Source organism: Gadus morhua, chromosome 3 (assembly GCF_902167405.1).
Source record: "Gadus morhua chromosome 3, gadMor3.0, whole genome shotgun sequence".
In the NCBI taxonomy this organism is placed as follows: Eukaryota; Metazoa; Chordata; class Actinopteri; order Gadiformes; family Gadidae; genus Gadus; species Gadus morhua.
Window position 1 is genome coordinate 17,741,367 of NC_044050.1, and position 23,653 is coordinate 17,765,019.

Sequence of the window (23,653 nt, forward strand, 5' to 3'; positions counted from 1 at the left end):
TGTTGCTCTGTCTAGTATTTTCCTCAGTGGTAGAACACCGGTTATTTATAAATTGGCATCACTAAGAGTTCTCTTAACCGTTAGTTTGGTTCGTGCTTCAAAGAGTAAGAGGGAATCTTGCAGTATCTCGAAAACTATATTCCTGTAGCCGTGTAGCATATCATATGTTGAGTGGATTTGTTGGCAGACGTACACTGTGCCAGACTCACAGATGGTGCTAATCAAGACAATGCAAAACTATTCTCTGACATCACCATCTCTGTTCCTTACCGACAGGAAGAACATGCATGAAACTGGAATCCTTTCCAGCTGAAAAGCACAATATGGTCTGTCTAAATTAAATTCAGTTGTAAAGTACATTGGGCCAACATTGTTTTGTGCAGTTAAGCAAACCTCCCCAATTTAACAAGACCTCACGTACAGACAGATCAATACAACATTTACAACTACACGCACGCAAGCACCAACACAGACATATTTTGTGTATAGGATTTATTTTTAATTGTTTTATTTTCAGTTACTGGACTTAAGGACTTAACTTAACCTTAGAACATGCCCGTGTCATTTTTCTCCAGCCTTTCTGTGAAAATACCAGTGGAATATCTGGGGCACTGATTGCCTAAATACAGTATACGCCATTTGTCTGTTTGCTTCATGTGCTGTGTTAGTCTAATACAATCAACACTGACCGGGTGAACTAGTGAAGCTAAAGTTTTATGCTAAGAAAAGGGACACCAGCAGATGCCTTTTCTCCTCCCCGGTATACTGTCTATTAAAGCTTTTTCAAGGGTGAGGGCAATGTTGTCAAAACATGTTTTCACCGGCACTGCTGCTGATGCCTCTCACTCTCACTATTTATACGTCTCTAGTTCTAGAGTAGTAGGCCAATTCCTGCAGGCAACGGGGGATTACAAGAGTTAACAATTATTCATGTTTCATTATCTATTATCAATTCTTGATTATTTGGCCATTTGTGAGTAATTAATTTATTTGTTAATATACTATATTTTCATAAATAATGGCAAATGCAAACAATGCATATTTGCCATTAATCATATTACAATTTGATTGCTTTGTTTGAATGAATGTTATTTGTACCAAAAAAATGATTTCATATATGATTGCTGACCAATCCCCAATAGATTTTTAAAGAGAAACACAATTCTGGGTAGATTGCCATCAGTTGTAGGAATTTCCAAAAAACAAATTGGGTGCTGCGAAAATAACGGAAGTTGTCAGATCAAAAGTGAAACGACAAGTATAGACTGTGAGAACGTTACACAGTGCAGGATTCAGGCCTCTGGCTAACATTAGGATAGACGTGGCAGTTTGTATCGCAAATCTTCTGTACAGAAGCAAAAGTAAATTACAACCTTGGCATAAATTGGCAGTCTCGCTTTAATTTTGTCCTCCTGAAGATAATGGTAGAATGGCATATCATTTTAATAGCTGGAGGCGTTTCCCATATCTTACCAATCCCAGACGCAAAAAAAAACCTTCCCAAGTGCCTTCTCATGTAGAAAAGGTATCGTCAAAACATATGCAATATACAGCTACAATCTCTTGAGTCATCTTCAATGAACAATCAACCAACTCTCACCTATGTAAGAACCAAGGTTTCAGGCTTTGTTGACCACCATGGAGCAGGGCAGGAGCAGACCTAGACTGAGTCACAATCATTACGTTTACATGCACAGCTTAATCAGATTACAGCAATAGTTTGACTATGCTCCTCAATTGAACAACTGCAATGTCTGAGTACACATGGCGGGGAGAAAAGGTGGCGCTGTACCCATTTCAACTAGTGTTAATAGAGCCACCGGCTGACCTGTTTACCTCACCAGCAACAACAAACTCAGGCTGCATTCAAGAAATTTTGTGGATCACCTATGCTGCGGAGCCCACATATGACAACAATCGCTTTCTCCTCCATATTGTGGTTCAATCTGGACCTCAGAGAGTCATAGCCAAAGTTCCTTTCCCCCAATTCCTTCTCCACCATGGCCGAGATAACCCGTACTATGTGTCTTCACTTGTTGTTGTATAAGTACCAGAGAGTAGGAGAACCCGACGCAGTCTTTATAATTCATAATATCAGAGAATATCAGTTTGACCGCGGCGCAATGAATAAAGATTGTAAACACGTAGTAAGAAAAAAACATTTAATTTGACAGATGTGCCCGAAGTCACAACTTTACAACGTCGTTGATGATGACCAACATTTAGAAAAACATGTACTTTTAATTCAGCCTTGGGTGAAATCGAAGCATAGTGTCTCTGTGCTTCCACCTGATAGATAGATAGACAAACCTTTATTGCCCAAAGGGGAATTTGTCTTGCATTTGGGAACATTTAAAAAACATATAGCACAAACAGCACATATAAGTACAAGTACATACAGACTCAGACAATGATAGACAAAATGACAAACTAATACAAACAGACAATAGACAGACACATAAACATAAACATTCAAAGTGCATAGTGCATACTTTAGGATGGCTCTCTACCTGTAACTGATTGCATTCGTGCTCCCGCGGCCGGGGATACTCTTCTTATAGGGGGTAACATTGGCACCACACCGGCTTCCTCTATCTTCTAAGCCCCCTTTTTTAAATGAGTCGCCTACCGACTAACGTCGCCTGCTGCTTCCGGCTCACGGCCCCCGGAAAAATCTCGGGCATGCACAGAACGCAAAATCCAATTCCAATTTGATTGCCCGTATACATGCACGCTTAATGCGACTAACAATCTATTAATCTACGGGTCTTAATTAGAGTATGAGAAACCCAATTCAATTCGATTTTAGTCAGACTAAGGTGTATACCTTAGTCTGACTAAAATCGAGTGTCATGTAAACGAAGTGAGTCTTATAAACCATTACTCTTCACTCCATGCTACACATGCTTTGCAAGCGGGGACATGATGAAGACCATGCTGTCCATTTTGACTTCTGGAATTAAGTCATTTCTAAATGTAGTGCTTTTTTCATAAGAACAGAAGCATGTTTTACTACCAAAATAAAGGCTAAATTTGCCTGTTTTGCAATAGCTTTGTATCCACAATACAGCCCACCTACTTACTCCCACATAGTGCAATGTTTACATCACTCAGTCAATAGTTTACTGAGGGGGGAGGGGAGAATTGATTATCTATTTTTCCCCCTGTTGTGTACTGTATGTATATGTGTCGCGGCTGTCGCCCAATCAATTCTGTTTGGTAAAAGGCTTTAACATCCCATGATGTTATGCATGACATCAGCAGAATTCAGCCCTTATCAGAGGATCTGATCCGATGGAAACCCTCAGATCAGTTCTTCTTAATGCTATGCTTACACATTGGCCTTTATTGTCTACAAGACAAGAAACCCTTGCTGTTAAATTAGTAAATGCTGTTATTGACCAATTTCTGTTTCTGTACCCAGTAGTACCACTGCAATGCTTGAACATGTGAGGGCTAAACAATCAACCTTTAAGGAAAACAGCTCCTTTGTGGTTGCTATTTAAAGGTCAGGTCAAGGAACAAGGAGTTGTAAATACCCAAGCGGTCTGAGCATGCTGACTGAAGCCCTTAGCTTCCTGCCGTTACCAACACATCGTGACAAAGGCTATCTACCACAGGTGTTCAGTCAGTGTTCCCACTGTATGGGGCCAAGTTTGCATTGTTTAGTGCAGAAAATAATGTATTTAGATGACATCTGTATGGTAAGTTTGGATTGATGGAAAACCACAGTGAGGCTACCACTTTGAAACTGTTTTGAAGTGAACTCAGTGAGGCAGAAGCTCTGCCCCTTTGTGCCCAGATCAGGCAGCCATTGTCAAACACCATTCACATGCTTTTGGTTGGAGCTTTTGGTTGGCATTTATGTATAGGCCTAATCCTTTGCATGTGCACACCACACACCAACACTGCTGATGAAAAGAAGAGCGACATTGCTAACGAAAGATAAATTAATAGATTGAGTTTAAAATGAATAAATATACACACTAGCGTTAGCAATACATTTTTTTTCCAATTAATGAATAAAGCTTAAACCTAATTAGATGAATTGTGGTGTACTGTTAAACTGCAGGCTGTCGTGGTCACTTTAAAACCCTTGTGTAAACCGTAACAAAGTATAAATCGTCTGCACCTCCCGAAGGTATAAACTGTTGGGAGTATAAATGTCCTATTAATGTGTCATAGCGTAATTTGTTTATTCAAGTTAAGGTTTTCAGCTGCCAGCATGAGAAAAGTTGCTCCACGGGATATGCTTATAGTCATAGCTCTGTTCTTAAAATACTCTCCCTCTGCATGCTGTAGAGCTTCCCCCGGGAACATCCATACAGGCCAGAGATTCCCACCTCTGGGAATTTCAGCAATGCTTGGAAATAGATCATGACTGGTCCGATACACTCATTTGCCCTGGGTCCTTTCTCTGTCAACACTATCGAAAGAATGCCCTTGTATGGAAGCTGCCTCGGACAGTAATTTAGGACTAACTTTGTCTTGTGTTATTGTTTTGTATTAGAGGTAGGCTTAAGAATATCATGACTGCACTCTGCCCTTATATACAAGATCTCTATGTATAATCTATTCGGTTAGTATAGAACCGTTTCTTTCTTTTGGACAGTGGTTTTAGTAGTATCTTGGTTTTAGCACCTCAATTGACTTGAAGCGGTCATTATTTCTTTCAGCTGTGGCTTTAACTGTGTTTATACTTGCATGCAATGCAATCAAAGCTTCAGTGGCATGCAAACATACAGCTCCTGCCCTTGACAGATTAGAGGTTTGATATGCAACAGGATGCATCAGGCCGCAATACAATGTAACAGGATGTTTGCAATGCAGTAAACTTTTTGGGTGTACTGTACCTGCATGGTTGCATCAATAATGTAAAACTCCTGTCCGTGCCTAATGAGCAATTTGCTAGTATTGGATATTAATAGAATGTTGTTGTGGTTCACTGAGATCCATGTGTTGTATGACTAACGACACCTGGCCAACCCCGACAATTTTTCTACTGAATAAATGGATTGATAATAAATGACAGCAAATAATGGCAGAATACACAACAACTTACAAATGCAGTTTATTCTTTATATTGTGCAATAGTACATTCCATTGAACTAGTTTTACGTATTGTGTCCTTCTTTTAGAGCTTGGGATGGCACAGAGGAAGTTTGCCCAGTGCCTTGGTGAATTTCAGTTTGAGTACATTGGGGATGCGAAGACGGATGATGAGAAATGTATTGGTAAGTTTTGTTTGTACTCCTTTCCACCTGCCAAACAAGATTTAGTTTGAATCCTATCAGTACAGTACAACAATACAAAATACCTTTTATCACTGTTTTTTTATGCGTATGTTTGATTCTTAGTCTGCACCATTGACAACTTGTAATGATATTACTTATATTCAGTATAAGGCGGTCAATTTTTTTTGATTCACATTATGTGATATGCAGTACACATGCATATTTGTGCATGCGTGTGTCTGTGCGTCAGTCTGTCTGTGTATGAATACTCTTGAGGTGTATTTCCAGTTATAATAATATGTATTTTTGTTTTTTAGATGATTCATTACTAGAATTCTCTTCTTTTCTCAAGAACCTGGAGGACCAAAGAGAGCTTATGGTAAGCATTGCTTTTTGGAACATGCAAGGGACAGGGAGAATCTCCAAAGCAGGCATTTGAATGTACAACTTATTTTCTGTTTTTTCATTACTGGGTCTGTGAATCCCCCATGCTTGCTTGTCCTTGTTCGTGTTTGCGTGATCAGCAAACACTCATTCATCTCTATGGAAGTGTTTCAGTCACATGGCTTCGTTCCTGTTACTCAATGTTGCTCCGCCATAGTGCCAGTCACACTCGAATGATTTCTGACATATTAAAACCATGTATTACATTGAATTGTGTGAAAATACCAACACAAAGTCATCGGATATTGCTGGAGTACTTTTAGTCCTTTGTTTACTGGTTAGGAGCAACGGATACATTTCAGTTAGCCGTCCACAACTTTAGTTGAAAAACCTCCATAATGCATCGTAATTGGTGCTGAAATCCCCAATCATTGTGTGAGAAACACAATAAAATGGTGTCTCTGAAACTATCAAATGTTAATTGACCTGAATAAGAAGTAAGTAGTGCCGTAAACACATATCCACTGTTGGTTGACTCATTATAAACCGCCCCTCCCTTATTCATTGGCAGCCTGTCTAAGGTCCACTGTCCAAGCACATGAGACAAGACGTTAACTAGGCAGGGCTGAAGAGTTTAATTACCAAAGTTACCACAGTAATTTTAATAGCAGGACTTGTTCAATAAGATTAACATAGCAGTACACCTGACATCATGGTGCAAGCTATGAAAACAAGGTACTACGTTAAGTACACACGCCTTTTAAAGTTTCTCAATCGAATACGAAGCTTGGCTACATACTTGGTCAGTATGATGAGGTTATACTAAAAGCAAGTCTATTTTGGAGGGCGAGCACTACAGGCTCAGGTTACCCTTGAGACTGGAGTTCAGCGCAAGTTGAGTCACATTGTGCAGAGATGATAGAAACCAGCAGACGTCTTAAGGAAAGCACCCCAAGGCACCTTCACGCCATGCAGTTCGCTCATATTCCCCTCCTTCCCTCAGCTAGCTAGTTAGCTAGCTCCTCTCCTGTAATGAGCACTGTCTGGCTGTGTGCTGAGGTTGTCTAAACCCACATACTTGTTGGTACTTGATAGGGTGAGAGCAGGATTGCCCCTGCTGTATCATTACTATGTAATGTCCCAGAGGCCTGCGTTGTTGGCTGTCGGTGGGCAACGAAGCTGTTGATCCGTGGGTTTAGGGCCAGCTGAAAAAACCGTCATCCAACATATGCAGCTTAGATATGTGCTCAGTCTAGAGTGACATCACGGTGCAAAGGAAAGAGGGGAGGGGCAGACCCTGACATGTTTAGAGGAACACCAAATTTTCTAGAGGTGCTGTTGCCTCATTGCTGTTTATGTAACACGAAGTATCAACAAGCCTTTGGGTTTTAGATGTTTGCTCCTGTTGATTTGGAAGTTTATGTTGCTTCACTTTACCTCTCTTGTGAGGGGTATGCTACAGGGTGAAAACATTTCAGCCAATCCCAGAAATGGATCATGTGTTTCAAAACGACTAATGTTACCAGTCTTTACTCATCAAGTCCGGATGGGATGGGCTTTGCGGTTGAGGACAAAGCGTGGAAATATTTAAATCTCCATGTCATCAGATCTTTTAGTGATGCACAAATGAAAGAATCTCAATCCTTATCCATTACCTTAACATAACCTATATTCATTAGGAAAATAAGAAAAGGACACTATGAACTATTTTGAAAGTAAGATCTAATTTATTTATATAAAAGTCATACTTCTGCCCAAAGGCTTACTCCACAGAACCACTGTAGGCCTATATTAAACAGGTTTACTGAGTAGAGGCGCTCACGATTACTGGTTGCTCTGGAAAGCTGATCTCCCTTTATCTAAGTATAACTGAATAACTATTATTATTCCACTAAGAAGTACTGTTAATACCACCCAAGGGTTGTATTATAATCATAGACTCCTACCCCTTTTCTTTTTCAACTGGCATGCACAAGTGTCTGTTTGAAAATATTACATGTAAAAGCTCTGTGCAAACTATGAGGAAGACATAAACATGATGAAGAAGGTGTTGTTTTTTCTAGATGAGGAACATTACAGAAACATTGATGAAACCCCTTGAGAAGTTCCGTAAAGAGCAACTGGGCGCGGCAAGGGTACTGTATGACTTCAGACACTTTTTGCATGCAAAATTACATAACAAAAATCGTATCATTTCATTTCTTTAAAGCAAACCCCACTCTTTGTTTTCTTGCACTCCTTCAACTTATCACACTGCTATTTTGTTTCGTTCTTCAAGGCGGAAAGGAAGAAGTATGAGAAGGAAACGGAGAAGTACTACAGCTCCTTGGAGAAGCTTTTGAACATGTCAGCAAAGAAGAAGGAGCCTCAGCTCCAAGAGGTACCGTCACGTCTCCAAAGCACACAAATAGGGAAATGGAGTAAAGTCAAAAGAGAAGGAAAGAGAAAAAAAGAGGGAACAAACTCTCTCTTTAAGAAGTTAGGAAAAATACAGCACGGGGGAGGGGGATTTGTCTCCAGTGTCATGGTGATGGGCAGCTAGGGTTTTTCTTTTTCAACAGTGACTTTCCGCTGGCCCGGCTAACAGTAACAAGCCGTTTTCCTGGCAAAGTGTGGAGGGGAAAGGCATGCTCAGTGTTAGAGTACTACCAAGGTCAAGCCCCAGCAGCTGTGGGCGTTGGAACAACCCATGACATAATCGTGGCCCCGGCTACACACACGCTGGGCTGGAAGGGCTTTACGTTGCCGGAGGGAAAGCTTTGACGTTGTGCATTGTAAAGAAGGGAAATACAATCCTATAAACAATGTATTTTACTGTCTTTCCCCTTTGGCCTTTGAGATCCTGATGTATGGAGGAGATATGGGAGGTCATGCCATGCCATATGACTTATGGCTTGATTTGACGAGGAGAGGAAGCAACCTTGAACTGTTAGCTGTTAAAAAAATAAAATAAAATAAATTCAGAAGATTGTATTGTCCCTGAAAGGGACAATACAACTTTTACTTAAGAAGTTAATCATCACCATTCTTCATACATAATACTATTGTTCCTGTACCATTAATAACAATATTAGATAATATACACACACACTTATATTAATTTATTTGTGTACAATTTATTATTATTAAATGTTTTTGACAAACAGGGTACATAAACGCCAAAGAGTAAATTCACAGGACAACAGCACTTGCCACACTGAGCAGTATTATTATCTCTGAAGTTTAAACGTATCGCAAATGTAAATACTTCAATCGTCTAAGAAAAGTCAGGGACTTCATGTTAACTTAGCTGACAGCTAGTGGAGGCGTGTCACAAGAGAGAACGCAGCGCTGGCCCCATTGCATCGGCCCATGGCTGAGCACCACTTAGTAATGTGCTGGTCTTCTCGTCTTCAGGCAGACAGCCAGGTAGAGGTCATGAGGCTGCACTTCCAGGAGGAGTCCCTTGACTACGTATGCAAACTGCAGGAGATCCAGGAGAGGAAGAAGTTTGAATGCGTTGAACCGGTAAGTCAACCGGTGGTAGTATTCTGACAGGTATATTATATACATATGCATGATATACCATATATACCAAAAAAGTATCCATTCATTGATTCATCAGTTTAAATGATCATGACTAAATCCAAACGGTGTTTAAAGATTGAATGCCGATTTCCCTTGAGTTTATCATTTACTTTGCTTAATCTTAAGCCTATTTTCCTCTCCCTTTGTCTCTCCAGATGCTGGCCTTTTTCCAGACAGTCTTCACCTTTTATCACCAGGGATTTGAGCTTGCCAATGACTTTGACCATTACAAGCAGGACTTGCAGATAAATATCCAGAATGTAAGAGGCACTTATAAAATCACTCATTCCATTTGATGATGTTTCCGCTTTTACCTTATAATAACATTACATTACAAGTCCCATTCGAAATATAAGGGATGGGGCGGCCTCGTTGCTCAACCCCCTAGTGCGCTAACCATTTAGGCAATACCCCTTGTAGCGACCCAGGTTTGATTCCCACCTGTGGTCCTTTGCTGCCTGTCATTCCTTCTCTCCTCTGACCTGTTGTCCCATCCATCTCCACCTTCCTGTCCACCAAGGCACAAAAAGGCACCCATCAAATATTAAAAAAATCGAATGGATATACTACTCTTGCTACGACCAAATAAAAACAGCCCAATGTGTGTGTTATAGCAGTATCCACAATCTTTCTGACCCTGCCTGAATATGTCCACCTCTCGAACCTCCCTAAGGGAAGTCAAGGACATTTCCTAGGGAAGCATTCAGAGTTTTTGTTTCCAGCGGTTGTGCATCATGGCTGCTGTCTGTGTGACCCCAGAGCACCTGGAAGTGACGGCCGTCCAGTGTCTCTCTGACCCGCTAGCTCTCCCCCCACAGACGAGGAGTCGGTTCGAGGGGGCACGGCTGGAAGTGAACGAGCTGATGAAGCGGATCAGGGAGGCGCCACAGGAATACAGACAGACCAGTCCGATAAGCAGCGAGGGCTACCTTTATGTACAAGAGAAACGTAAGACTGCTCCCCGGTGCTGAGTGTGTTTTAAATCAAGGGATTTAATTGTGCATTTAACCTGCACTGACCCCTCTTGTGCACTTAACTACGGCTAATAAACGTTTTTTGTTGGCCATAGCTGCACTGCATTCTTATCAGTTGATTTTTGGTGGAACCCGGGAAAGCACTTTGTATGACAATATCGAGCGAATGCTTTGATCATTCTCAGTTCTGCCTGTAAGTGGCTTTAGATAAAATAATCTACTAAATCAAGTGCTGTCAGTTTATTTATTGAACAAGTTGAAAAAAACAACAAGGGTTAGCATAAGTGCAGTACAGCTTAGGTTAATGAAAACCGCAATATACAGCATCAAATAGAATGGTAGATGAAAGTCATTGCATGCTCCGAATAATCTAGTTTGATTCAGACACTAAATAATGTAATGCTACAGTAAACTCCAGTGGTCATCTGTGTGTGCATATTCCAGGACCACCTCCCTTTGGTTCGAGTTGGGTGAAGCGCTATTGCACATTCGTCAAGGAGCAGAAGATCTTACACATGGTGACCTTTGACCACAGATCTGGTGGAAAGATGGTGAGTACCAACCCAAACACATAATGTTACACTATTTACACTAGACTACAGTCTGCAAGGCATGTTAACATGACTGACTTCTAGGGCTGTCCCCGACTCTGAGTTTTCTGAGTCGAATCAGATCTGCCTTTTCAGTCCAGAGATTCGATTATTGCTCCTGAAATAACACTCCTGAAATAACAATAAAGAGTGGTTATCAATTCGATTATTCGGCGGCCGTGCGGGGCAGGTCTTTTGGAGGTTTAAAAAATTAGTTTCTTTCTATTAACACTCTGTTTTGGTAGGCTGTAGGCCTTTTATATATGCTTGAGTCGGCATTGCCCAATGTATTGTTTATCTTATACAAGATAAACATATATTTTATTGTATTATTGAAATAATACAATTAATTCTAGTGCACCCCTCCATCTCCCTGGGGTTTGTGCCAGCCCTGGCCAGGGGTCGGCATTGCCCAATGTATTTCCGATGGTAGAGGCAAAAGGTAGACCAGAGGATCGCAGTGATCTTCGTGTGCTTGTGAAGACAGTGAATATCATGAATGACCTGTCACTTTTGGTTTTATTCTTAGAGGTTCCCATCGAGGAACACTCCTGAAATAACAATAAAGAGTGGTTATCAATTCGATTATTCGGCGGCCGTGCGGGGCAGGTCTTTTGGAGGTTTAAAAAATTAGTTTCTTTACATTAACACTCTGTTTTGGTAGGCTGTAGGCCTTTTATATATGCTTGCGCGTTGCGCGCATTGCACTTGTAGTTTGTAAAAATGAAAAAAATAAAGGAAGATGGCGGGAAACCCCGCCATCGAATCATCGACTTTCAGGGGACAGCCCTACTGACTTCAGTCAGTTATGTCTCTCTTTATAACAATGATTACTGTATCCCCGCAAAGAAATGTAAGCCGGTTAAAACAGCAAAATTCAGGAAACAAGTTTGAAATGCTGAACCTATGTATTTGACCTTTCTTATTCCAAAGAATATTAATAACTTTATTATAGTTTGACTGGCTCATAGATGTAGGGCCATTGAGGGCAGGGCCTAGACTCGGCTTTCAGATGGGTGGTCAACTCCCCGCTGAATGGTTCGAGTAGGAACTATGTCCACTATGTCCACATTGCAGGCATCCTAGCCGTATTGAATAAAAAAATATTTAAGTTGGTTTGGATAATATCATTAGATCATGGATCAAAGTCATTCAATGTGATCATTCATCCAGCAATGTATTCTGATTGGGTCATTTTCCTCTCTTCAGGGGGAAACCGAGTCGGTCACTCTAAAGTCCTGTGTCCGCAAAACTACAGACGTGCTGGATCGGAGGTTCTGCCTGGACCTTGACATCACAGATCGGTATACACCATTCATCTTTGTTCTCACATTATCTCTTTGTTTTATGTGGTTATACTGTGAATGGATCCTCACATAGGCAATGACCTCATAAAGATAAAGCAAAAATAGACACAACCTTCAGACATACAAACGCAGATCCAAGGCTACGTACTCATTTGGCTTGCGCTGTGCGTGGAAGGGCATCAAGTGTCGCTAAATTATCATCATCATACAAACTATTTAAATGTACGAGGAACCACAGATCCAAGAGGTATCATCAGACCATTAAAGGTTATACAAGATAAACATTTATTTTATTGTATTATTGAAATAATACAATTAATTCTAGTGCACCCCTCCATCTCCCTGGGGTTTGTGCCAGCCCTGGCCAGGGGTCGGCATTGCCCAATGTATTTCCGATGGTAGAGGGAAAAGGTAGACCAGAGGATCGCAGTGATCTTCGTGTGCTTGTGAAGACAGTGAATATCATGAATGACCTGTCACTTTTGGTTTTATTCTTAGAGGTTCCCATCGAGGAACACTCCTGAAATAACAAAAAGAGTGGTTATCAATCGCTACGGCATAACCAATATACTTGTATATACCACAAAGCAATTATACCCAGGCCACCGAAATGGCCAGCAGCTGCACTGTAGAACTGTACAGGGAGGGCAAACCTTAACCTGCATAGATAGAGAACTCACAAATGCTGCCTAAACAAATCAAAGAGGCATTCGCAAGGACAGCTATGTGTCTGGTCCCGATTTCCAACAGCTGGCGTAGCCACGACAACAAGCGACGCATTCGGCTGATGGTCACCAGTTAACACGGTCACGAGTTGAACTGAACACCGAATACACTAAGTGCCACCGCGATGTCGCAACATGCTTTCTTCTTGCTGTCCCTGTTGCTATACCCCTTACTGCCAACGTCGTGAAGGACAGGTTGCTCCTCCAGCAAGCGAATTAAATTCTCCTCCCTGTCCTCGGACCAGAAGTCTGCCATCTTCGTATATTTGTATGCTGGAGTGGACAGTGCGGTACCGGGACGGAGTAAGGCTGTGACGTTCTGTGCTGTGATTGGCTGAAGAGAAATGGCTAAATCGCCGCGTTCTAAAACTGGACCTTGCGATTTGACATGTTCAATCTCTGGCGACTCCTTGCATCTCCTTGCGACTCCTTGCAACGACCAGTTCACACCGCCCCTGCGACGTTCTAAAACCGTCTCGTTGCAAGTCGTTGCAAGGCGAATCTTTGGTCGGAACTGGGCTTAACAACACGGAAGCCAACGATACGAAACATAGACTACATCCAGTATCTCCACATTGTGTTTGGCAATGTTTTCCATCAACCTGTCTTCTACCACAGTCATGTGCGCTGTCGTAAGTAAGCCTACCAACGTTTGTGTTTGCTCACTGTTTACCTCTCGGCCTGTGGGTTTTCTGCTCGAGAGGAAACTTGTGGGCGCTGAGGGTTAAGTCGTGACACGCTAATGTGGTCTCTTGTCAGGCTCTGTGCCTGTACTGCCCTACATCTTAAGCCACTATCCTGTGACGTCACAGCTGTAACACCAACCTGAGATTTTTAATTTGAAGCTTATCCGTCTCTTTGAGGGCTAATAAAAATAAAAGTTATGCTTAGTATTGCAGAACTCTTCTACAATCCCAGGTTCCTGGGTGCTCACAAGTGTTGTTCCTACTGCAACATATACTTTATTTTTGCTAGGAAGGCACTTGCAAACTAAAGGGTTGTTTACCATCCCTGTCTTGCTATCGCTAAAAGATGGAAGTGCATGATTTGGGTGTAATAAGAAATGTCATTGCCATCCGTTCTGGTTACGGGCCTGCCTCTGTATTTGAATAATTTGATTTTAGACTGCGGCAGGCACATTTCTGACCAATCAAGGCATTTTTTCAATGATTTATTTGGGTAATCCAACTCGCCTGTGTCAATCACAGGTGTGTGAATGCGACACCTCATAATGGTCGACCAATGTAGGGAGTGAGGGGAGTTTATTTGGTTGGTGTTTTCAAAATCTTGCTCCCCTGTCCTTCTTCTCTATTTTGAACTCTGAAATCGTCCCAACAGCATCTTTAACACAGATGTTTTAAGAAAAATTGATTATGAAGCCTAAATAAACGACACGGCTGATTTCTGCTGACCTAAGCAACAGGAATCACCCGGGACTTGTTTAGTGTGGTTTTGGAAAACAAAAGCTGTCTAGGCCGCAGAAAGGTAAGCTGTCTATTTGTGGCTCACAGGACAGACTTGTGAGCTGGACATGGTTTCAAGGGGGATGTCGACAATAAGAAAACCGTGGTTTTACTCCGCCCCATGTTTTCATACAGTCTGGTTGTTGTTGTGTTATTACTAGATCATATCATGTCATATTTTGTTTCTCTCTCAGTCCCGGGACGGTCCTGACAGTACAGAGCATGTCCGAAGATGACCACAAATTCTGGATGCAGGCCATGGGAGGGAAGGAGCCTGTGAGTCAGCTAACCCTACCCTCTCTACCCTCTCATCATCTCTCACACTCCCTCTTGGCTCGTCCAGGCAAAACAAGGCTATATGCTGTTTATGTCTTTATGTAAAATAACAGGCTGGCTTATCATGTTGTCACCCAGCGTCATTGTCGCTTACATTCCTCATCAATATAAATGGGTTGAAAGACAGTAAATGTAATAAAAGCAAGTGTTTTAGGCATTTTCCATTTATTTTTGCTTCTCCAGCTCGGACATTATCTTGGAAGGACCTGCTCCAAAGAAAGAGGAAGTATGTGTCTAGTTGAGATGGATCAAGTTTCAACTAAGTTTTTGTCTAACTTATTGGGGGATGGTTCAAGCAAGATGGTTCTTCTCAAACTTATTTCTTCCACTGTAGTTGATGCCCAGTTGGATGACTTGGGCATGGGCTTTGTGCAGAACTCGATCAACGCCATAGAGAAAAGAGGTATGTTTCTTTTAGACTAGGAATTTCAGAGAATACAGGGAGCCGTGTGTCTGTAGAATGATGTAATGTGCTTTTTAAAACTCCATGTCAGAAGTAGCTACATTATTATAACACAAGAGGGCAGACTTGCTCCATTATTTAAACCATTCAACTATAATGCAACTGCCTCGGTTGAATTGTTAAAATAAATATTTTTCATATTTTGAACATGTGTAAAATATGCGCACGTGCCGCGCATCGTTCCACCTTTTTATTCGATTGACAACTTTTTTCTAGCTATTTCGAACAGGCTTAAAACGTATTCTAGTACAACTGTATGCTTTCTGTTCTAGTGAGATATTGATGTTGAATGTATTAATATTGATGTCTCTTGTAGGTATCAATGACCAGGGCTTGTACAGAGTGGTGGGGGTCAGTTCCAAGGTCCAGAAGCTCCTCGCACTAATGATTGGTGAGACACGCGCTTGTGCTTTATTCCTCCATTGTTCATTCTATGTGTGAGCAATAGGGATATGTACTTTATGGTTTCTCGACCTCCGCCTACACTTTCATTCTTACTTTGGTTCGTTGGTTCTTTCTTTCTTGTTTGGCTGATATTAACAACACACAGACCTCAGTCTACCATGCAGGGGACCAGGTCTTGATAGTGGCATGTCCAGTCAGCGAGACCCAGAGTTCACCCATCCACACCCTCAGGAAGGTGGCCACTTAGCATTTTGTTCCGTCACACTAAGCCACACTTCTATAAACCTTGCATCCGGTTTCTCTCTAACCATAGCTTGCACAACAACAAACAAATCCCAAACCCTCCTTCACACCCATCTCTTCTCCCCTTGCATCTCTTTAGACTCTGAACCTGTTCTCCAGGATCTTGTCCCTCACCTCCAGCCCCCCCCCCCCCCCCCCCCCGTCTGCCCTCCTGGTTCCTGCCGTCTCCCTCAGACATCAGCTTTACTCTTACTCTGTGCGCTGAATGACAACAGAGCCAGACCGATGCCAGCCCCTGGCTGGGCTCGCCCTGGCTTTTCTCCCCCCGTCCCCTCCCCCCACCAAGCTCCTCTAGCCTCCAAACTGCCAGCTCAGTGTTAAGACCCCATTAACACTCTGCTATAGAGCACAGGGTTCGCCTAATATGGTGGAAGACAGGGCTGTTGGTTGTCTGGAAATCAACACCCTTTAGCAGCTGAAAACACGCCACATTTGGGTGTTTTGAGGTATACCTCTCGTCGCGACGGAGAATTAGGTTGAGTTGAATTTCAGGTGATGAGGGATAGGTTTTATAGATGCCACATGTTGGAACTTGCATAGTAGGCGTCTTTACACACATAATCCTCTAATGTGTGTGATTCAAGTTATACTGATGTTATGTTCTCTACAGAAATATTATCTGTACTCGTATTATCATACGAGTACAGTTTTAGGGCATCCAGTTGGGCAGCCACAAAATGGCGCCCAAATGCAATTTATTATTAGCACCCCATTAAAGTTAACGTATATGTGCCATTTGGCAGTGAAATAATAGATGTGGAAATCCAGAAAGGGAAATGAGATACTCTTTACTTCTTGCTAAAGAGAATGTTTGCTTTTCTTGGTTCTTGCCAAGTCAATAGCCATACCCCCCCCAAAACGCAGTCCTATCCATCCCGCATGCGGCCCCTTAGAGATTTTAATGTTGTGCAACCTCTGAAACCACTGAGTGGACAGGCTTATTTAATCTCAGTGTAGGGCGCAGCAATAACCTAATAGCAATAACATAAACTGCCGGAGAAAAAATGTGTAATGTAATCACATCTTCCACATAATGCAGGAAAATGCTTTTTTCTAAGCTTTGTAGTTAATAGTAATCCATACTTTGTGTAAACAATTTTGTTTCCACACAGTTCAATTCGAAACACCTGCTGTGCTTCTCTCTTGGTTTTATGCTACTTATAATATGTTAGGTTGGGAAGGAAAAATAGTGAGAAATAATTCATTACCTAGAAGTCAATAAAATATGGATTAGACTGGGCAGAGGCAGTGCCCCATATCTCACTTCCGTTGGTCTATATTTTAACAGGAGTGCGTATCCAAGCCTACGAGGGATTGAAGCATACTTTCTGGGGTTCGAACACTAGGGGGAGCCAGCGATGCCAGTAACTGGCCTGTATCATAACGATGAATACCTAATAAGGAACATATCACCCCATTAGCACTTCCTTTTTACGACCATTTCGGGATAAATGGCCCATGATGAGACTTATTTAATTAAGTTTATTTTGTGTTGCATCATTCGCCATGAATAAATTATGTATACTTATAAAAAGAAATACATCTACACAATATTTATACGATTATAACCCATACCCTGAACAACATTCCATTACTACATGCATTTTGAACCGCTGTTTATCATGTTAAAGTGTAAGTGAAGCCCCTGTTGCAGCTCAAATCCGTACACGTTAAATATCAACTAAATGTTAAACAGTTGGTAAAGTAAATGTGTTTTGGGCTGAGAGTACCAGGAAGGAGGGGGCGACGTGTTATCCCCGTGGTTGCTACCCATTTGGGTTACTTTTATAGTACTGTCGTTGTGTAGGAGCGTTATAATGAGATATGTTTTATGTGAAATGAGGCACACACTGTGGCGCTATAACATAAGCATCAAGCATCAAGATGCATAACTGTCTCTCGAAACCAGACGTCAAAATAAACCGCACCAGACGGAGCTCCATGCTTCCACCGTGGCGTTGTATCATAGGTGTCCAAGAAGTTTATCCCCCTCTCGGACACGGCCGTCAACGTACACTCGCTGGCCAGGCGGAGCTCAACACATCCCCACACACTTCCCCACAGTGTCACTAAAAGGACGGCACCGGAGTTTGAAGCAGGATAGAACGTTCCCAAACTGGTTGGCGAACAGTTGCACAAACATAGGATTTTTATCCTGGTTTCCCTAATGTTTTAGTAACAGTGACCAAATGGCTTAGATTTATATCTTGACAAAGAAGACATCATGTTAAAAAACGGTTTCGGGTTCAATGGCACATTTTGTTGATGAACAAACATATTTGATCCTAGTCCAGGTCCACAGTACAGTTCTGTTAACTTAGCTGATCTAAAGAAAGTCTGACCACCTAATCTTTGATTTCACTAAAGTAACAAAGCATACTGTACAGCCATAGAAGCGCACACAATTAGTTGCGTACGCCACATATAAACTGTAGCTCTCAGAGGGTGATGTTGGGCAGATGATGTTGTGTACCAAAACGGCAGGGGAAAAGCAGAACATCAAGGGGATTTAGCTCATTTATTTATTTATTTTGTATGGCTTTATAGACAGAGTAATGAGAGACTGGAAAGTGGGTTGAGACCGAATGGGGATGCCCTGTAGCATAGGACCGCAGATCGGATTCGAAACTGGTTTGCTATGATGCACACCTACTAGGTGGTTAACGAGTTAGTGGGTTCAGCCACTGAGCCACTGTATTCAAAGTCACATGAATGGACCGAAAATCGTCCCGGTAACAGGTTTCCTCTGTGACCTGGGCTAGACGGACAACTTATGTAGGTTCTGCTTCCACGTTACCCTACTCACTAGGGGCATAACTTAAGGTGCAACTGTAACCCCAACCTCCTTGATTCACTGTCGCTACCCAGCCCTCCCTGGTTCCACCCCCTGCGGGACCCGGTGCAGCAGTCAGGGATTAATTAGACTCCATAACGTGTAAAGAACCAGTGGACCCTCTCCAGCAGCTGTGATTTCCTGCCCAGGAAGTGAGGCTGGAGGAGTGGGCTCTATCCTCCCACATGGCCAATTACCAAGAGTTATTTTCATTGTACAATATTCAAACTTTTGTTAATCAAGACCTCACACATAGAAAGTTGAGTTACTGCTGCTGTAATTCTAGAAGAAGAAGAAAGAAGAAGGGGGCTCATTAGAGTGTGTTTAATCGAGTCCCATGACTTTTGTGTTTGATTGTTTCGATGCAGAAGAGAAGAGCCACGAGGTGGATCTGTCCACCAGTGAAGAATGGGACGTTAAAACGATAACCAGTGCCCTGAAGCTTTACCTGAGGTGAGACGCACGCTGCAGCCATGTTTGAACACCAACGCAAACACAAGCCTCTTTCACACATGCACTGCAACCTTGAACTGGCCCGGATGTTGCCCAGAGCTGTATGTGAGGACGCAAATGTCCGAATCGGTTGAACCAGACAATAAACACATATTTCCCTGCCAGCTCCTTGGTACATAATCTGTGTAATGTCCGATTGATCCCCAATGTTAATGGAACAGGCCTTAGGAGGAGTCAAAGTGACTAGATACTGTTCTACATACGTGTGGTGAATGCAAAGAAGAAGAAATATTCAAGTGCTGCATCTTTGAAGGGGCAACTCCAGACAATGATCCAAACTCTCTGGACTTTGTCCAGGGTTCATATGTGGAAACGGCTACACACTTCCCTTCTCCTCCCCAACAAGCTCACAGAGCCGGGAAGGCGTCTGTTATTATATTGTGGTTAGACATTGCATTCTGGTCATTTCTAGCAGTAATTAAATTTCCTCAGCATATGATATGGTACATACAGGGCATATGGCTGTATTCATTCAACAGTTTTCACAACCTTATTTCAATAATATGCCTTACGAGACATGTTATTCTTCCACGTTTCATTCTAGTTTGGGATTTGACTTTCCACAGGTCCACTGTGTGAGTACTCCCTGGTCCCGGCTCATAAATGTGACAGTTTCATTATTCAGAAAAAAGATCGGTGCTGACTCAAGACATCCCCTGAAATATTAGTTTATTTGATATCTTACTCTCCTACCTGTTCTGTCACCTCATTCTGCCACCTCCTTTTTTTTCTAAATCACATATGACGGATAAATGATGGACATTGCAAAAGCATTACTAAACGTGTTAATTGGCTTTAGTGGATCGCCCAGAAGCGTTTGTGGAGGAACATGGACTTCTTTCTTCTGGCTCGCACTCTTTCTCTTCTGTTTCTTTCTTTCTATCTTTCTCTTCTCTTTCTTTCTTTCTTTCTTTCTTTCTTTCTTTCTTTCTTTCTTTCTTTCTTTCTTTCTTTCTTTCTCTCCTGTCTTTCTCTTTCCCTCTCCCTTTTCTGTCGTTATCTCGTTCTTTCTTTCTTTTGTTCTCATCCTTTCTTTCTTTCTCTCGTTCTGTTCCTTGCTCGGTTTTTCTTTCCTTCTTTCTCTTTATTTCTTTCTCTCCTTCTGTTTTTCAATCTCCCTCCCTTCCTTTCTTTATTTCTCTCCTATCATTCTTTCTTTAATTCTTTATGCTTCTTGTGCCATTTCTTTCTCTCTGTCTTCCTCTTTATCTCCCTCTCTTCCCTTCTACCTCTCCCTCTATTTCCTCTCCCATTTCCTTTTCTCTCGTTCCTCCTGACAGTCAGTCTCTGTTTCCCACTCTCTTTCCCTCATCATCTTTCTCGCTCTCTGCTCCCTTCATTCTGAAAGACATGGGGGGAGGACATGTTGGGGCCGGCTGTTCCGAGCTCAGAGGTCTTTCACCCCACGCCAGAGCACCTCACTGCCGTAGGCCGCCATAGGTCATGGGAATTTTCCACGCTCATTGTCTCTTCGCTCGAGTGTGAACTCGCCGAACGCTTTCTACCCCCACTTCATAAACATCGGTGGAGTTGTGCAAACTTGATCTGCCGTTATGTTATTATGACACATTACACCCCATTGTATCCTACTTGGTGTGTGTGTGTGTGTGTGTGTGTGTGTGTGTGTGTGTGTGTGTGTGTGTGTGTGTGTGTGTGTGTGTGTGTGTGTGTGTGTGTGTGTGTGTGTGTGTGTGTGTGTGTGTGTGTGTGTTGGCCGGTCCAACGCTGGAGCAGAACTGGGGGTCGGCCCGCCGTTCGCTCTCCTCTGGGTCTAAGTAGCCTTGGCCGGGCTCCAGCCGCAGTGTGAAAGTACCTTCAGATGAACTTGGTTATCTCAACGGGCGCGCCATCTAATTCCATCCCCTGGCACAGCCACATTAATCATTGCTGTGTGCAGACCCTATAAAACAGTGCACCGTCTATTTATGTCCCTCTGTGCTCACTTTAACTCGCTTACTCTCTTTTCCTTTTTCTCCTTCTCTCTCTTTCTTTTTTTCTTTTCTTTCTGGTTCTCTTTCTGTCTTTCTTTGCCTCTTTCTTCCCTTGTCTCTCTCTCTTTCTTTGTTCCTCTCTTTCTTTGGCCCTCTCTCTTTCTTTCTTTCTCTCTCTTTCTTTCTTTCTTTCTTTCCTTCTTTGACTCTCACTCTCTCTCTTTGTCTCTCTATCACTCTCTCTCTCTTTGTCTCACTCTCACTCTCTCTCTTTCTTTATCTCTCTCTCTCTCTCTCTCTCTCTTTGCCTCTCTCTCTCATACTCAAGGAGCCTTCCTGAGCCATTGATGACCTATGGACTTTATAAAGACTTCATCAATCCTGCAAGTAAGTTTTCACATAACCACATTTGTATGGATATACACTAGAACTACCACTGCTTGCATTACATTTGAGGACCACCCATACAACCTAAATGCATTTTGTCCAAATTGTTTTATTGAATTTACCAAGTTGTCATTTCTGGTTGCCTTTTGTCCTCGCTTTCTATTTACCGACATTCATGTTTAGAATATGGGGAAATCACCTCAAAAAGAGACGTGCGAATTGCTAAGCAGAGTTTTGGCTGGTTCTCATTGGATATACTTTCTATTCAATGTCCAATCAGATCAAGGCTGAGATGTCTAAGCAAATAGAATACTGATAAACGTGTTGGTGATATTGTGATCATACATTTTAGGTATGCATTCTGTGTCCTCCTATCTAGAATTTACACAGATATCTAGTTGAATCTTGCTGTTGTCAGGTTTATTCAGCACCAAATATATTTTTTAATCAATATACTTTTCATCAGTTATTTCAGTTAACCAAGATTAACACAATGTATTAAAGCTACAGGGAGACATTTACTAAATACTTGTTATTTAGTTTGACTATAAAACAGAGCAAATAAATAAATAAATATTAATCCACATAAAAATCACTTTAAAATCAAACTTTTGTGAGTCAAACATGAGTCCCATTACAAAATGTGTTATAATTGGATTAGGTTGACATTTTTATCTGTCATTCGCAATGCCCACATAAGGATAGAAGAGTGTGTGTGTGTGTGTGTGTGTGTGTGTGTGTGTGTGTGTGTGTGTGTGTGTGTGTGTGTGTGTGTGTGTGTGTGTGTGTGTGTGTGTGTGTGTGTGTGTGTGTGTGTGTGTGCGCGCTGGAGGGAGGGGAGGGGGGGGGTTGGATTACCACTTAAATATTTTGATGGTTGACAGCATCCATAAGAAGCTTCTTCTATGATCAAATCCTTGTTGTTTCTATTGCAACAGTGTTGTGTGTGTGTGTGTGCGCGCATGTGTGTTTGTGTACTATTTGTGTATGTGTGTCTGGTTTGTGTGTGTGAGTGTGTGTGTGTGTGTGTGTGTGTGTGTGGGCGGCCAGATGCCCATGTGTGAGTGCATGTTTAAGAAATGATCTTTGAGGTTTCAACACAACCCTTTTACACGGTAGCAGCAGCAGCAACACAAAACTATCTTTCCCACCCAGCATAGCTACCCCTGTTGCCAATTTCCACCATGCTCCACACCATACAGTATCACCATAACACCTCTGCCTTACTTAGATTTACCCATATTTCACACGGTACGCTTCTTCTCCACGTATGGATGAGCATAAACTGAATCTGTTAGGATGTTGTGGCTGAATAAATTCAAAAGAACACTAACACTTAATGCAGTAATAAGCATTATTTAATAGCACTAGTGTAGGGGTCAGGGTAAATGGGTTGAACCCTATTAAATAATGTATCAATTTATACCTCAGTTATAACGAAAACAATACGGTTAACATTAGTACAAAAGAACACCACAGGTTAATGATTACAACCCCATTAGTTTACTGTTAAAGAACTGTTAGTCAATGCTTATTACTGCATTAGCTAATGCTGATTGATGGTCAAATATTGTACACTTATTTTAAAGTATTACCATGTATAGAGTAGCCTATATTAATCTGCAGTATTTCTCACTGTAAATACCAACTAGGCAGACACGACATAGCTGTCAAAATGGGCTATATATCTGCAGCTCTGCACACTGAAAGCATATCAATAACCAGCCAACACTCAAGTGCCCTTCAGTAGACTGTGCTATAACACTGTTCCAGTGGCCAACCTGGGCAGCAATGGCACCCTACGACTGCAGGGAAACGCTATGCTAGTAACCTGTGGGTGCGTGTTTGTGTGTGTGTGTTTATGTGTTTATCGCTGCTCCTGCTCTGAAACAGAGAGTGGTAGTCCAGAGTCTCGTTTCCAAGCCATCCACTGCCTGGTCCACAAACTGCCCGACAAGAACCAACACACCCTGGGGCTCGTTCTGAAGCATCTGGCCAAGTGAGTGATCTCAGTTCCTTGGTTACAGTTCAGCTACTCTTCTTCTCCATCCTCCCCACCCCTCTCCTCCTGCTGCCCTCCTCTTCCTCCTCTACCTCCTCCTCCTCCTGCTCCTGTTTCGCTCTTTCTCATCTTTCAGTCTATCTCCTCTTTCTCACTCCACATGCTCTCCCTTTCTCTCTCTCGCTCACTCCCACACTTTTTCACTCCCCCTTCCCTGCTGTCACTCTCATCTCTTT

At 42.1% G+C, this 23,653-nt stretch overlaps 1 protein-coding gene across 3 annotated transcripts in view; it reads left to right on the plus strand.

Moving 5' to 3' along the window:
* Window positions 1-23,653, plus strand: part of arhgap10 (Rho GTPase activating protein 10) — a 44,248-nt gene that overhangs the window by 3,743 nt on the left and 16,852 nt on the right. For 2 of the 3 annotated variants that reach the window (XM_030351306.1, XM_030351307.1), the window contains exons 2-16: window positions 5,139-5,234; window positions 5,552-5,613; window positions 7,682-7,753; window positions 7,897-7,998; window positions 9,015-9,125; window positions 9,341-9,445; window positions 10,004-10,133; window positions 10,604-10,710; window positions 11,959-12,053; window positions 14,439-14,520; window positions 14,764-14,983; window positions 15,360-15,434; window positions 18,953-19,037; window positions 21,357-21,415; window positions 23,309-23,414. In XM_030351306.1, coding sequence (XP_030207166.1) covers window positions 5,139-5,234; window positions 5,552-5,613; window positions 7,682-7,753; window positions 7,897-7,998; window positions 9,015-9,125; window positions 9,341-9,445; window positions 10,004-10,133; window positions 10,604-10,710; window positions 11,959-12,053; window positions 14,439-14,520; window positions 14,764-14,983; window positions 15,360-15,434; window positions 18,953-19,037; window positions 21,357-21,415; window positions 23,309-23,414 — 1,507 coding nt within the window. The remainder of the gene's footprint in view (window positions 1-5,138; window positions 5,235-5,551; window positions 5,614-7,681; window positions 7,754-7,896; window positions 7,999-9,014; window positions 9,126-9,340; window positions 9,446-10,003; window positions 10,134-10,603; window positions 10,711-11,958; window positions 12,054-14,438; window positions 14,521-14,763; window positions 14,984-15,359; window positions 15,435-18,952; window positions 19,038-21,356; window positions 21,416-23,308; window positions 23,415-23,653) is intronic. The other variant, XM_030351309.1, reaches the window with a different exon arrangement.